The sequence below is a fragment of the Staurois parvus genome, unplaced genomic scaffold (genome assembly GCF_062004578.1).
Source record: "Staurois parvus isolate SC_StPar_1 unplaced genomic scaffold, SC_StPar_1.0 ptg000347l, whole genome shotgun sequence".
In the NCBI taxonomy this organism is placed as follows: domain Eukaryota; kingdom Metazoa; phylum Chordata; class Amphibia; order Anura; family Ranidae; genus Staurois; species Staurois parvus.
In genome coordinates this window covers 9221252-9238320 of record NW_028318143.1, presented here as the reverse complement: position 1 = coordinate 9238320, position 17069 = coordinate 9221252, and the positions used below count along the sequence as shown (strand labels likewise).

Sequence of the window (17069 nt, the reverse complement as noted above, 5' to 3'; positions counted from 1 at the left end):
GCTAAACAGAAGCCCTATGAGCATGAGGCCTAACAGTTACCTTTTCATTACAAGATTTTGGGGTATATACCCCCTTCTTCTCAAGTCCAAACAGTACTGATACTCAACACATTAGCAACATTTTTCTTAAAGTAGTTCTTTGCCCTGTTTGCATAAGAGTACACTCACCAGTCCAGGGATCCAGCGTCATCCTCACATGAACCTGGTCTTCTGGTCCCCAGCCTTGGCATGTTTACTGTGGACAGCCAACTAGGATTCCTTGCGGCTTCACGGACAGCTGTGAGCTGCGCATGCACAAGCAGCACTGCGCTTTGTGAATGGTTCCACAGTCTTCTGGAACTTGTGACATTTTTTCCCATTATTATTATTATTATTATTACACAGGATTTATATACTGCCAACAGTTTGCTCGGTGCTTTACAATATAAAGGGAGGCAATACAATTACAATACATTTCAGCACAGAAGGAATAGGAGGAGGGAGAGAAGAACTTTCAGTGGATCGCTGCAGCAATCCAACTGAAAAGAGGCACCAGTACCTGTCAAAACTAGGTTACCCGATCCCCCTGACCCCCCAAAAAAGTGCCTAAATAAGTAGGGGGGGCATAAAGCAAAACTTCCCCTTTACGGTGGAATTCCACTTTAATGTTCAGCTAATGCCTTGTGTATCAGTACTTCATGGACCTGAGAAAAAGGGGGTATAGACCCCCAGAGCATGTTAGGATTCGTTCACATGTTTGGCAGGGTCTCTGAGTATGGATTGCTCTTCAGAGGTGTTTGAGAGGTGGTAAGGAAGCATTATGTAATTACAAAATAAAATATTCTGTACTACAGATTTCCTGTTATCCATTTTAGATTTGGTAAATGGCATAATAATGGTAATGCTGTTGCAAGGAGTGGGGTTTCTGTGCTAAATGTTCTGTTGATTATCTGCTCAGCTATTTTGAAGTAATTCATAGTAAGCGCAAAGAAAGCGTCCATGATGATGTCATCTGCTGTTCTTGTGTCACAGGTCACTTCCTGGGGAACAACACCGTTATCGATGTTCTGAAGCAATGCGGATATGATGTTGAACACACCCCTCCAGGCCAACCAATCGAAACGTAAGAACATTTCATAAATGTTTAGTGTATGAAGTGGCAGACCCCTGCCAAATGTGCTCCTGATCTGAATACCTTGTGATGCAGGTCTAGTGAAACCACAGGATTAGCAGCCAGGCAACAAGCATTTTTAGATTGATGGGTTAGCAAAAGCAACTGTGTTTCTTCGAAGGATTTTAGAGGGGTCTACTTTGCTCCATATTGGATATTTTTAAAGCCCAAATCCATTTTTAGTTTTACATAGAATAGGGAAGAGTTTTGTCAGATTTTTTTTGTCTGGGACCCCACTTGGGGAGATTTGCCTTACTTCCTGTCCCTGTGACACCCATGTAGGAAATGAGAGGAGTAGGTGTTACCATGACACAAAGGCACAGACAGTAATAGAAACATAAGAAGTCCTAAAACTTCCTCACACTACTTCAAATCTATGGAAACCTTAACTGTATTTGGTCCCCTATGGTCTGTTAAAGTGGTTCTAAAGGCTATTTCTTTAAATTAAAATAATAAACAGGTTATACTTACCTGCTCTGTATAATGGTATTGCACACAGCAGCCCCAAACTTGCTGCACCTGCAGGGTTCTAATGATGAAAGTGGCAGGGTCTGCATCCCTTTGACATGGTGTCCCTTTGAGAATATTTCTCCAAAAATGACATTTTTTGTTGTAGAGGTGTCTTGTATCTTAGTGCAGACTTCTGTGAAAGTCAGTAAGCCAATCACACAAGCAGGAAATTACATTTCTGGGGGGGGCGTTCTGTACACCATCCGTGTACACAACACCTGCAGGTTGCCATATGACACTTTACAAAAATTAGAGAGCTGCAGATTGAAAAGGAAAGGTACACCCCTTCTGAAGACGTACTAGTGTACGAAACGCGTCTTGGAGGAGCCTGCAAGCTTTGACGTCACGCCGCCAGGTCACGGAGATCCGGCGGCCCCATTTGATTACCAGCTGAGCTCCCCCTGGTGACTATTCCACTGTACTGAAGAGGCTGCACCGGTGTCCTTAAAGTGGACCTTCGGTTTGAGAGCATTTATCAAGACGATGTCCATCCATCCCGGGCTGGCTGTATTTGTATCCTGAAAGAGACCCCCTGGCAGACCTCTGTTTTGTTGATACATTACGCATTTTCTTTGCGCATCCGGTGAGTGTGCACTTTATACATACCCTGCCCCTCACTGAGTCTTACTTAAGCTACGACTGTGGGAATAATATCTCACCTTTGAGCTCTTGTATTGTGGACTAATAACCCATTTTATGAACATTGTTACCATACATTTGTCCGGATTATATTTAGAGCTGCATTTACCCTACATAAAGGTACATGATGACTTGCATAGCAATTATATATGCTATATTTTATGTTTTTTTATTATTATTATTTGCTATTTTTTCCCATGAAAGTGGAATTGCCCTTTAACCACTTGCCCTTCAGAGGTTTTACCCCCCTTCCTGACCAGGCCATGTTTTGCGATACGGCGCTGCAGTACTTTAACTGACAATTGTGCGGTCATGCAATGCTTCACCCAAATGAAATTTACATCCTTTTTTGTCCACAGGGAAACTTCAATATCCACTAAACCACAGCTCCCAACTGTCCCTGATTTCGAACAAAGTCCCTCTGTTCCTCTTTCCTCTTCATTTGTCCCTCATTTCGTCTGATCTATATGGCTGTCTATAAAATACACTATTTATCTTTCAAAAAGTGTTTCACAGTGCTAACCCATTTATCCAGTTTCTAAATTTAGGCACTGGTAAATTTCAAAAGCCAGTATACAGGAATAGTAATGGTAAGAAAAAAGCACTTGTAGGTTTATAACTAATGATTTGTTTTGTATAATTCTCCTTTAACCACTTGCCCTCCAGAGGATTCCCCCCCCCCCCTTCCTGACCAGGCCATTTTTTGCAATACGGCACTGCGTTAGTTTAACTGACAATTGCGCTGTCATGCAATACTGCACTCAAATGAAATTTACATCCTTTTTTCCCCACAAATAGAGCTTTCTTTCAGTATTTGATCGCCTGTGCGGTTATTATTTTTTGAGCTATAAACAAAAAAAGACTGACAATTTTGAGAAAAATACTATATTTTTGGAGAAAAATACTATATTTTTTTACTTTTTGCTATTAAACATGTCCAGTAAAAAAAATGTAAAAAATCAAAATTCACCATAAATTTAGGCCAAAATGTATTCTGCGTTATGTCTGCTAAAAAAAAAAATCCCAATACGTGTAAATTAATTGGTTTACATGAAAGTTATAGCGTTTACAAATGGCGGTATAGATACTGGAATTTATTTTTTTTTTACTAGTAATGGCGATCAGTTACTTATAGCGGGACTGCGGTGGGCATTCTGACACTGGGGGGGGGGGACTGAGTTGTCACTGACATCCCCCGTGACACCAATACAGTGATCAGTGCTAATAAAAAGCACTGACACTGTACTAATGTCACTGAGCAGGAAGGGGTTAACATCTGGGGCAATCAAAGAGTTAACTGTGTGCTGTTTTGCTATGTTGGCTGTGTATGTGCTTCACTGTAATCACACTGCTTTGTATGGCTCTGCTGTGCAGAGCCATACAAAGCAGTGTGCTGGAGCTGACAGGGGAGAGATCTGTGTTGTGTGTACACAGATCTCTCCCCGTCAGAGATAGTTGGCGATCACCAGGTGCCTACCCAAAACTGCAAAATCATGTATATATTTATATATGTGATTTTGCACACCCGTGCCGCCATGTAGCAGAATTTCTGCTACAGGGCGGCGTGGAACCGGTTAAGGTAAAAAAAATTTTAGCTTTCGAACCACTTTAATCACTTGACCTCCAGAAGGTTTTACCCCCTTCATGACCAGGCCATTTTTTGCTATTCAGCACTGTGCTACTTTCACAGGCAATTGTGAGGCCATGCAACACAGTATACAAATGAAATGTATCGAATTTTTTTTCACACAAATAGAGCTTTCTTTTGCTGGTATTTGATCAAGGTCTTGTTTTTGTTTTTTTTTTATTGTGTAAACAAAAAAAAGGCCAGAAAGTTTGAACACAAACAAAGCAATATTTTCTACTTTCTATTATACAAATATTCTATAAAGATAATAAATAGAAAAAAAATATCAAATTTCTTCATAGATTTAGGTCAAAATGTATTCTACTAGATGTCTTTGGTAAAAAAAAAAATCCCAATAGGTGTATATTATTTGGTTTGTGCTAAAGTTACAGCAACCAAGTTACAAAGCAACAGTTGCTGCCTGCTCACAGTAAATGTGCTCAGAGCGGGTGGCAAGTGATTAAATATGCCTTTAACCCTTTCGCTGATGTTTCAGGCTGTGTGCACACTAGTGTTTTTTATAGACTCAAAAACCGCTCGATGAATAACTCTGATAATAGCGTTTTTGTGCCAGCTTGTAGTAGAAGCATTTAGGAGCGTTAGCATTTTATTAGCGTTTTTAAAGTACACGAATAAGAAAACAAAATGATCGATAAATGATAGAAGAGTTTATAAACATTCAACTTTTTTTTTTCTGCCAGCAAAATGCTCCCAAAAACTCTACAAAAACGATTTTTTTTCTGCTTCTAAACGCTAAAGCTTTAAAATTGAATCTAGCAAAAAAGTGTGCATGGACACATAGGATAGCACAGCAGAAAGAAATGCTCGTAACAGCTTCTATGAGCTTAAACACTAGTGTGCACAGAGCCTCAAGCTATTTTTTTCAAATTTTTGCACACATTAAAAAAAATAATTTTAGGCTTATAGATTATATAAAACCTTCAAATATTATAACATTTCTGAAAGCAGACGCCCTAGTGAATAAAATGGTGGTAGTTCCAATTTTTTATGTCACACAATATTAGCACAACAGTTCATGACATTTTAGGGTACAAAAACACAATGGCAGCACAGTGGCAAAATGGTTAGCACTGCCACCTGGCAGTACTAGGGTTGTTGGTTCAAATCCCATCCACGGCACACCATGCCTGGAGTTTGCATGTTCTCCCTGTGCCTGCATGGGTTTCCTCCAGGTACTCCAGTTTCTTCCCACACTCCAAAGACATGCTGGTAGGTTAATTGGCTCCTGTCTAAATTGGCCCTAGTATGTGTATGTATGAATGTGAGTTAGGGACCTTAGATTGCACACTCCTTGAGGGTTAGGGACTGATGTGAATGTACAATATATATGTAAAGCACTGCGTAAATTGACAGCGCTGTATAAGTACCTATAATAAATAAATATATTTCCCAATTTTTGTGGTAAAATATAAAATATGAGGTTGTAAATAGATACCCTACATGATTAAAACTTTGGTACCCTTAATTTCTCATAGTGAACACTATAAAAGCCTCTACAGGTCATCAGTTTAGAGTTTGGTGTGAATAGTGGGCAATGAGTATTGAAATTGATGTTTTTGTGCATAGGCGCCCCACTATTCTTAGATACATACGTCCATAAGAGCTTTTTGTGAAATTTTTTCACAAAACTTTATTTTTTCATCATATAGGGGACAAAAAGTCACCTACATAATTATTTTTTTTGTGTCAAGTTCTCTTTAATGAGATATCAGGGGCCTAAAAGACCCCTGATATCGCACCTTCCCTCCAAAGACAGCTCTTAGTCTGTACTAATGATCTGAAACTGATGAAACCGACTCCCGATCAAGTAACCATTGTGACAGCCAATCACAGTGGTCACATGATTAGGCAGACCATCCCGCCCCCCTCTCACCCCCCCCCCCCCCCGGGCATAATAGCCCAGTTTAAGGGATGCCGGGATGGGCAGTAAGAATTTAACATTTAATTTTGGAGTAAATGGACTTTGTGAAATAAAAACCACATACATAAAAATGACCGCTGATTTGATCCCACTAATGTTTAAAAAAAAATCAAACAAATCATATATAAAAAAAAAGAAAATCCAAATGAAATTTTTCAATTATATGGCCAGCTTTAGCTGACATACAAATAATTAATTTGGTTCAAATGATCCAAAGGAATTATATAAAGTGTGAGGTGGGATTTTCTTTTAAAGCCAGACATTTTTAGAAGGAGGTCCGTAATGGACACCTACCCATCTCTGCCATGACAGGTACTCTTTAACATATATCTATCACTTTTGCAATGCATAATTATTTTTTCCAACCCTATATTGTAGATCTGGCATGCTCTGATTTTTTTATCGCGCACTTTTGAAATAAAAGGTTTTGTTTTCCACTGAAAAATCAAGTTTGAGATTTTAAAAGTATACATCTGACCACATGTTTCTATTTCCAAATTCCACAGGTCTATACTTTCTTCCTACAAATTAATAAAAATTGGCAAACTTATAGACCAGAAACGGTCTTGTACTGAATTCAGCGTTTCGGCTGACTTGTTGAACCTGAGCGATTTTTTCCGGAGTCCCATTTCAGGCCGGGCTATTTTAGAAACAAGCGGCTGATTTTGGATGGCTTTATCTAGTTTGCATTTAATTAGTCAGTATTGATTGCTGGTGATCCTTTTATAATGGTCCAAAGATTGATTCTGTGTTTGATGAGTAGCAACCAATAGATGGAAGATGCAGAAAAGCAACATTTTTTTTTTTTTGCTGTATAGTTGTCAGTTGGGATCCAATCACACCACAGTTCAATTCACTGCAATAATTGAAATAAATGGGCTGCAATACACAGCAACATGCATTTGTGCTCACTGTGCACTCCCAGGGCAAGCTGCCGATCATGTGAACATAAACCAGCCGATCACGATTGGGACGCCCCACCTGTGGGAAGACGTTAAAGTGGTTGTAAACCTTTACATATACCCAGTGAAGTGACTGACTTCAGGTAATACACAGAGATTAAACAAATCCTACATAGGTTGTACCTGTTTACCTGCAGCCCTCTCTTCTCTACAGTCTCCTAAAACACACATTTCACACAGCATTGCTGAGCTTCAGAAGGCAGGAGACGAGGATCTGATGTCACATACTGCACAGTATAGAGCAGGGAGCTGAGTGTAATCTGAGACCTGAGCGGAGGGAAAGGACACCCCCCGCCCACCTCTACACAGTCTCGAAGGAAAACATGGACAGCTGAGGCTGTCAGTCACCTGCTGTGTGCTGGAGGGGGGTGGGCAATCTCCCATGATTGGGGTCAGAATAAGCTGTCAGAAGTATGTCTTGCAGATAGCAGAGGAATGTGAGAGGAGACAGAAATCACACTAGGTGCTGTGAATAGAGGCAACTACGCACTACAAAAGGATATGCTTTGTTCATTTTTCATATCAGAGGTTTACAATCACTTTAAAGCTGAATTCCAGCCTTACAATCATTCTTGCATAGTTCTCTTTTGTACTGAAATTACTTACTTTTCACAGCAAACGTTAAGCTTTTCACAGTGTGCAGCAAAAGGTGAAGCAAGGCAGATGGAGCCTGTCGTATTTCCTAACTGGAGACTGACATCCAGCATCATCTAGCATTTTCCTACCCTAGACTACCCCTGGCCCACCCCTTTCATTCATTGTAGGGCATTTCTTTCAGCATCACATGTGGGTGTTACCACAGCATCCTGTTTTTACAGAAGCTATGTACAGCACCCTGCTAGCCTCCCCCACCAGCCATGGTCTGGTTGCAATGCATATAAAAGCTCAGATATCCAGTGATGATGTCACTGCATCCCCATTATAATGGTCTTACTGGTTAGACCAGCCTTTCTCAACCGTTTTATCTTAGAGGAACCCTTGAAATAATTTTCAAGTCTCAGGGATCCCCTGATGAAACCAATTCTTTGGGGTTCAGTGGGAGGAATGCCCCTTACAGTGGTGATCCCAATGCCACCCTTATAGATAGTTATAAAAAATAGTTGGTGTCATGCCACTGATTCTACCAAGTTGGCCTTGGAACTATGCAGGCACCATCAGACGGGAGGTCAATTAGTCACAGCTCAAAAACCCTAGCAACCTCTGGAGGAACCGTAGGGTTCCACAGAACTTTTGTTGAGATTGGCTGAGTTAGACTAATGGTCTTACATTAGGTATGTAAAGAAAAACGGAAAGATTTTATTTAATAATTTGGTGGGCATGTTGATAAGAGAAAGGTGGAACAAGAGAAGGCAAATTATAAGCAGTGTGAACTTCAGTTTACCCTGCCTATACCCTCAGCATATGATTAAAAATGGTAACTGCATGCTCAAAGCAATCCGTAGCTCAGAAATAATGGAAGATGAAGTTCTAGGCAAATCTTGACTTTTCTTGCATATGCTGAGCTTAGCCTCTCCTCCCTCCTGTTGCCCCCCAAAAACCATCCATTTGCTTTCCCTAGTGATGATGGTTCACTAAGCAACATGAAGGCTTGGAAGAGTAAAGGGTAAGATCAATATCATACAGGAAAGGTTTATATAAATTCACCTGCTTGGATCTCTAGATCTACTGATGGTTTTGATATGCAGTTTACCCCAAAGCTAACCTTTTATTAGGTAATTATTTTTTACATGCCCAGTATGGATTGTCCAAGTTTGTAAGGGGTTTACTTTGTGTCTGCAGGCGGCTTCCTACAAGCCTCCGAGGTTCTGTCTAGATCCCAAGTACAATGTTCCTAAAAGTAATATGAAAGACATCAGAGGCTTGACATGAAACGGTCTGACCATAATTATAGTTACTGTGACCACAACAGCATTCTATTAAAAAAATAAAGGTTTTAAAGCTTACACAGAAAACCGCACGTAGATCAAATTAGAGGATAATATTGAGACTTTCCAAACACAGAGGAGTAATGCGTGGGAAATTTTCGGTTGAAGGATTGGAAAAGATATTGGTTGGCCCAAAGAGTCAGTGCTGTGCATCGTGACTCCATCCAAAGGGACTTGTATATAAAAATAAATGAATAGTTGACGATAAATTGCCAACATCAAAAAATCTAATTCGAACTCACATAGCTCACTAAGTGCATATTAAACAATGGAAGTACCTGATCGCTCTTTTTATGTCAAAGCAAATTATTAATTGCACTGTCTGCCATAGAGTTGAGGGTGCACTCTAGTACCTTGAAACATGAATATAAAATATTGTCATGAAACCTATAGTAGAAGACTAGAACTGCATAAAAAAAATTATAATAAATATACTGTACATTTTTTACACTTACAAAAGAAAGTTTTAAAATTAAGTCAAATAAGCATTAAGTAAATTAGCAAAAATTCCTGTGTAATATATAACTGCAGGTGTAGCAGTGGTGGAGATCACATCTTCTCTCATTGTGGGATTCCTTTAATTTAATGGGGATACCTAAATTATAATGAAAGTGGTATAAATATACACTGTGTGGCCAAAAAGCATTTGGACCCCTGACTATCACACCTATATGAGCTTTGTTAGTCATCTCATTACCCCTGTGACTAGTACAGCTTCCACTCTTCTGAAAAGATTTTCAACAAGATTTGGAAGAGTGTCTGTAGGAATTTGCGCCCAATCTTGAGGTCATGTACTGATGTTTGATGAGAAGACTTAGCTGACAATCGGCATTGCAATTCATTCCAAAGGTGTTCTGTAGGGTTGAGGTCAGGGCTCTGTGCAGGCCACTTGAGTTCCTCCTCACCAAACTGAGGTGTAGGTTTGACTTGCTATTATATACAAGAAATCATACAATATTGGTTCTTAGTTTATTTTTTTCACTATATGTTCAAGCTCATTGGATATTCCACTTCAACCCCATGGGCTTTAATAAAGATTTGGCTCCCCAGTTGCAGTTATAACAGCCCACACTCTTCTGAGAAGGCTTTATCGAAGATTTTGGAACATACCTTTGGTAATTTGTGCCTAGGGCATTTATAAGTTGGGGTACTGATGTTTGATGAGAAGACCTGGAAATTGCAAAAACAAAGGAAAGCACCTTCAGAACTAGGGGACTTTCAAGGCACCATACTTAAATCACAATACCATGGTTAAAAACAAAATGTTTATTATATCTTAATAAAATGGTGAAGAAATAACCACCATATAAAGAATATTTTAACATATAATTACAGAGCAACGTTTATAAAATCACATAGATAATTATTGTTGTGTCCCGGGATGTGGCACCATGCGCCCATCCCCTGAGATGTGGCAAATCTAGATTTTGATGAGAAGACCTGGCTCACAGCATTCTGATTTATCCCAAAGGTGTTCAGTAGGGTTGAGGTCAGGGCTCTGTGCAGACCACTGGAGATCCTCCACGCCAAACTTACCAAACCATGTCTTCAAGTAGCTAGCTTTGTACACCAGGATACAGACACGCTGGAACAGAGAACAGCCTTCCTCAAACTGTTAAAGCAGTGGTAAACCGCATAAAAAAAACCCCCAAAAACAAAAAACACTCCTTAACACAATGGTATAATGTGTTAGTATTCATCGTATACTAGCACATTATGTGAAACTCCCCTTAAAACGAAGCCCTCCAGCAGCACGCTGTCACCGCTGAAAAGGCTTCCATCCTCACCTAGTCTTCCTTCCGGGTTCGCAAGCTCTTGCCATCTGAATGGCTAAGCCACGATGACGTCACTCCCGCGCATGCGCACGGCACTCACGGGACACGGAACACTGTTCTGAAGGAACGGTACGGGTATGCGTCAACTAAAAGAACACCCCAAAATATCTCCTAAATGGTGCACGATAAAGAGATATTCATTTTACCTACAGGTATGCTTTATTATACGCTTACCTGTAGGTAACAATTAACAAAATGGGTTTACTTCCACTTTAACACAAGGTTGTGTAACATGTCTTTGTATGCCGTAGCATTAACAATAGCCTCCACTGGAAACACCTAAACTCAGTCATCTGGAGGGGTGTCTACATGGTTTTGGTCATATAATAGATGTGATGATCAGATGTCAAGAAACATTTGGCTATATATGAATACGAGGTCTGTCCGGAAAGTATCCAGGCATGTAATATGAAAAATAGAGACATTTATTGAAGATGCAAGATACAAGAAGCATTGTACATAGGACAATGACGCCTCAGTCCCCTTCAAAGTAGGCACCTTGGGACTTCACACAAAAACCGTAGTTTTTGAAATCCCCAGATCAGTTTCTAGCTCTTGTCAGTCACTGATCTTTGTTCATTGTTGATTGCAGCCCGTATACATTCAACATTCCCAGGTAGTCAGAATGCGAATCACTTTCAAACAGATTTCAACAGATTCTCGACCATCTTTGAAGCATTTTTGCCACACGTTTATTTGCGGTGCAATCATTGCATCGTCCCTGAAAGCCTTCTGAATCATCCGAATAGTTTCCATGGAGGAATGTTCAAGCTTTATGCAATATTTGATGCAGATTTGTTGCTCTGCTCACTCAGTCATTTTGAATGCAATGGCCACACAGTATTCATGCTCACTCAATGTTGTGTAGCTTCCCCACTGACTAGTACAGTGAAGTCATCATTGTTCATGCTTGTGCATTTCAGTGCACTCTCCTTGGCTACCAGGTTACTTCAATGACGTACAAACTGTTCTTGCTATTTATGTATTAATTTCAGGTACTTATATAGCACCATCAATTTACGCAGCGCTTTACATATATATTGTACATTCACATCAGTCCCTAACCCTCAAGGGGCGTACAGTCTAAGGTCCCTAACTCACATTCATATACAAGGGACAATTTTTAGACAGGATCCAATTAACCTACCAGCATGTCTTTGGAGTTTTGGGAGGAAACCGGAGTACCCAGAGGAAACCCACGCAGGCACAGGGAGAACATGCAAACTCCAGGCAGGAGGTGGCTCCTGCTGGCTGGGATTGGAACCATTGACCCTAGTACTGCCAGGAGGAAGTGTTAACCATTTAGCCACTGTGCTGCCATGTGCTTGTTATGTTAGCGATGGCTGGACTTTTTCTCGATAGCTATAGATATATAGCCACTCACCAGCCACTTTATTAGCTACACCTGTTCATGTTCTGTTGCTTGGAATCACACATTTCTAATCAGCCAATCACATGGCAGCAACTCATTGCATTTAGGCATGTAGACGTGGTGAAGAAGACTAGCTGAAGTTCAAACTGAGCATCAGAATGGGGAAGAAAGGGGATTTAAGTGACTTTGAACATGGCATGGCTGTTGGTGCCAGATGGGCTGGTTAGAGTATTTTAAAAACTGCTGATCTACTGGGATTTTTATGTACAACCATCTCGAGCGTTTACAGAGAATGGTCCAAAAAGAGAAAATATCCAGTGAGCAGCAGTTGTGTGGAGGAAAATGCCTTGTTGATGTCAGAGGCCAGAGGAGAATGGGCAGACTGGTTGCTGCAACATTCAGATGGTAGGGTCAGAATCTGTAAATAACATGAAAACATGGGTCATGCCTTGTATCAATGGTTCAGGCTGATGGAGGTGGTGCAATGCTGTGAGCAGGGGTGGACTGACAACTCAAGGGGCTCCCGGGCAATAGGGGATCATGGAGCCCCTGTGTCCTCACCAACACCCAAAAAAAAGCCTATGAAAAAGCCAATGAAAGGTACCAGGGGCATCTCATGGGGCCCCCTATTGACCCCGGGACCTCGGGCAGTGCCCGAGTGCTCGAATGGTCAATCCGCCCCTGGCTGCGAGGGATATTTTCTTGGCACTAGCAAGGTGTACCAAATAAAATGACCGGAGAGTGTGTATATATATATATATATATATTATATATATATACACACACACACACACACACACACACACACACACACATATACATACACACACATACAAACACACACACACACACACACACACACACACACACACACACACACACATTTATTTTTTTTTAATTTATATATATGCTTTGTTTTCAAGGGACTTAGGACTGTTTAACTGTACTTCTGCCCATTGTACTTTACATTTAATCTATTGTGATGAAATACTAGTCTGTTCATAGATCCAGGTCCTGGAGCAGGGATTACATGGAGAGTTTTACACTAACAAGGTGTTTACCCCTCTGTACAGCCCGCTGCATGGAGAGCCCCAGCAGATATTGCGGTCTACACAGAGATTTCCTTTTGTGTTCTTGAGAATCAGATTTTTATGCTTAAGGTTTAAATACTTTGCGGTAACATTTCACAGGCCTGCTGGGACTCTTAAAGATTATGATACACTTTCTTTCACCCCTATAAAATCCATTTTATGAGGCTAAATGGGGACCTCCATCTATAAAAACAACAATAGGGGCATTAGGGAGGGGACTGAGGTTTCCCATCCAGGGAGAGGACAGGAAATCATCATAGTCAGTGTCATGCAAGGTGACATTAAGGGGTTCATTACAGCAGAATTATCTGCAGTACAGCAATTACAGTGGTATAAATTTTAATATGATGTATTAGAAAATACAGTAAAAATGAAAAATAAAGGAAAAAGAAAACAGATGCAAATGTCTTTCTCTGAAAAAATACTGAATATATTTTATAGTCTTTATTTGAGGTATCCATAGCAAACCTCAATTTCCATCTGATCATACATGGACCTCTTACCTGTAATATGTCCTTAACTTTCCCTCCCACAAACCTTAAAACGTAACCTACCTCCTAAAATTCATGCTGAAACCTTAATTTTACCAACCTATTTACCACCTAATCTACCCTAATATTTATATCTTAACCTAGGCCCAATCCAAACACCTAAAGTAAATCAGAAAATGTAACCTTAAAATTTAATCCAATACTAACACTTAAAGCAGACCTCCAGTTTTTAGAAAATATAAAAAAAAATAGGCAGTTATTGTCAAGGTCCTACCTTTCCTCAGAGCTCGTGTTGCTCCATGTGCTGACATCCATCTTAGGTTTCTGCAAAGCATGGTGGGAGCCTTTATGCTTTCAGGCCTCTGCGGCTCCTCCTCCAGAAGGGTGTGGCTGATCACATTTAAGCCTGTTTTCTGCAGTTGCTCTTTGCATTCGTGTCCTGTATGTTATATTGCAGCAAGCTCTCGTTCAGCTCTCGAGACTTTCCTGGAAACCGACTTGGCTTTGACAAGACTATTCTTTGCCTTATCCCATTACCTGACCTCCCATTGCTGAACCCGGCCCGTGACCTGAGTATTCTTGCCTACCATCTTGTACCGTCTGTTCCGCTGTTATCGACCCGGACTGTCCGACCACGCTATATGTCTTCCCATCTGGCTCCCACCAGCTATACACCATTGGCAGCAGCCGTTACCACAGCTGGGGTTACTCGGGGGCCGCAACCTGGTCTGAGGCTGCATCAAGTCCCTCCCCACCATCAGGGGCCCTGCTGAAAGGCAGCCTGGGGCTTAGACTCCACGCCCTGAGGGACTCCGGTCTGTGGGTGGTGGCTGTTGTCAGTCAGTGCGTGACCTTACCATAAGGCCTGTCTGCCCATTCCACTGCTCCTGCCCTGACAGTTATGTATGAAAATGAAAAAAAAACCAAAACTTTCATTACTATGTTCATCTTTTCTTCACCTCCCCTGCCACTCCTTTTCTATGGAAAGCTAAAAGTTTGCGGTTGTTATTTTCATTTTTGGTATATTGGTGAGGGTTTAGGAAATATAAAAACAAAACTTTTAAACTTAATCTACTTTTTCCAATATGAAGAATAAAAAAATAAAAAAAATCCACCCTTGCCATTGGTTTCCCCCCCCCACCACATTGCAAGATCTAGGTTATTACAGAAGAGCTGTTTCACTTACCCTACTCCTCACTCCGGCTGGCCCCAGCACTCTCCTCCCCTGCCTGAAGCTCCGGCCTCGGCATCATCATGTACAATGCAGGGGCATTAACCCTCTATTGTATGTTTAGGAGACTGGAGTGTTACTAGATCTGTCCCACCAACCAGGACCTGCATGAAGGAGGAATAAGGTAAGTTTTTACTTCTTAATACTCTGCTCCTAGATTAAACAACTTATAGTAAAAAGATTTTTTTTAGTGAGCGCTACCTTAAAATGAAATGAAAGTATATATATATATATACACACACACATACACAACGAATTATGCTAATAAGCAGCTGCTACACCAAAAGGCAACCAAGAAAAAACCTCCAATAGTACATATATATTCAAGTAAGTTGGTGCAGCGCTAAATAGTAATACACTTTAATATACACAATATCATGCCATTTCAAACATATGTGGATACGTGGTATCACCTTAAGGTGATTATTAGTGATATAATTAGTTCAATATGATTGTGTGGATCATGAAGAGATCACAATTCCAAGTGTGTGGACATCCTGATCCGGGAGTGACAACAGGTGCAAGCCAAACGAATGGATGAAAAACGCACTCACCAGATGTGCGTTTAAAATGCACAATAATTAATCCTGCGTCACCAGGCCATAGATAGGTCATCAGGTCTCGGGTCAGGATACCATACGAATCCCCATCCAAGCTCCACAGAAAAGGTCACCAGAATCCGCTACCAGATATCACCATCAGGGTCATCTTTTCTCCAGATGGGCACTCTAAATGATGACACTCACACAGAGTGCCCAATAAGAGACCACATAGTGTGATATTGCTTAAGGTACCTTTTATTCAAGGATAGTGGGTGTAATGATACATTTTAAAATCTCAAAAAAGTTCCAAAAAAGTTACTGACCATATATTCAGGATGGCTGTGGTTAGATGTCCAGTTGCTGCTCCCCTCTGATGCGTTTCGTGCGATGCACGTAGTCATAGGGATAAGGGCTTACTTGAATAGATTAAACAACTAACCCTTGAAATTCAGGAAGGTCCAACTGCAAGTTTGGATTTTTTAATCTTTCCTGGAGTTGGGCTTTATGTCTTTATCTGAGGTCTGCATTAGCTATAATAAACCCAAGGGACTGAGGGACAGTAGAACAAGGCATTATTGGAAAGTGCACTTGTTTTAACTTAGTATTCCCCTTGCACTAGTCCTTTTTTTGGCTATACAGTTGACAATTTTGCAGCTTTCAACCAGCCAAAGCAACCAAATAATAAACATTGGGTTCAAAATCAAAGAAAAGCTTTAAATGGTAGTAAAACTATGCGTAATGTCTGTTTAGACTGAAACGCGTTAGTTGGGCTCTCGAATGGAACCTTTTTACTTCTTTGGAATAATAAAGAAAAAGTTTCACTTTTACTTTGTTGCCGACTTTATGGTGGATCAGATGCTTGTATTACAAGCGGTTGGAGGCTGCTGGTCTGGCACAGTGATAGCATGAGCTAAGCTGTAGCCTGGAAACTGTCAAAGCTGGGTAGTAGCACCTTACGATTTTTTGATTGAACTTGAGTGGCAGTGAGGTTGATTCATTACAGGAATACAGACTGTTCGCTTAACAAAGAACTTAACAAAGGACTCAAAGTGTTTGCTTGCACATGATTGGACAGTTGAGGTGAACGCAGCTTCACCATATTGAGTAAGTTACAGCAGAGCTGCACCCAAAAGGGGAAGTTCTGCTTTAAGGACTGGTCATCTGTTCCCCTTTAAGGATTGGCACCTTTGGGGAGCGGGGGGTACCCGAAATTGATAGGTACCCACTCCCACGTCTGCTGTGATCGGAAGTAGACATTGTCCTCCCTCCTCCCCGTAGTCTTCTGGGACACGTGACAGGTCCCAGAAGACTATGGGGCCATTCACAAAGTGCAGCACTTCTTGCATATGTGCAGCGAGTACCCAGCTGTGAAGCCGCAAACTGTCACAGCCGTGTGCCCACACTGAAGATGCCGGCACTGGGAACACAGGGCAGCCGCTAATACGGGTTGCAGGACACCGCGGAATCGAGGGACAGGTGTCTGTTTTTTAAAAGTCAACAGCTACAATTTTTGTAGCTGCTCAATTTATTTTTTTAGATTTTCACTGCAACTCCGCTTTATGTCAGCATTCACTATACCATTCTGAACTGGTTGTGTTTATTCTGTCCATCCAGTCCTGAGCCTTACACAGCCCTACCTTGCAGCACAGATGACACCTGGTGACTTGACATTTCTCCATCGCATCTGAGCAAGAGAACTTAGTTACCTCTCTGCTACCAACCTGTGACTGCACAGTAAAGAAGCAGAAAAAC

The 17069-nt window shown here is 41.0% G+C and overlaps 1 protein-coding gene across 1 annotated transcript in view; it reads left to right on the top strand.

Moving 5' to 3' along the window:
• TRABD2B (TraB domain containing 2B) overlaps nt 1-17069 on the top strand; it is a 434033-nt gene that overhangs the window by 316745 nt on the left and 100219 nt on the right. Inside the window, exon 5 of the mRNA XM_089684441.1 lies at nt 1012-1102. Within this exon, the coding sequence (XP_089540567.1) occupies nt 1012-1102 (91 nt within the window). The remainder of the gene's footprint in view (nt 1-1011; nt 1103-17069) is intronic.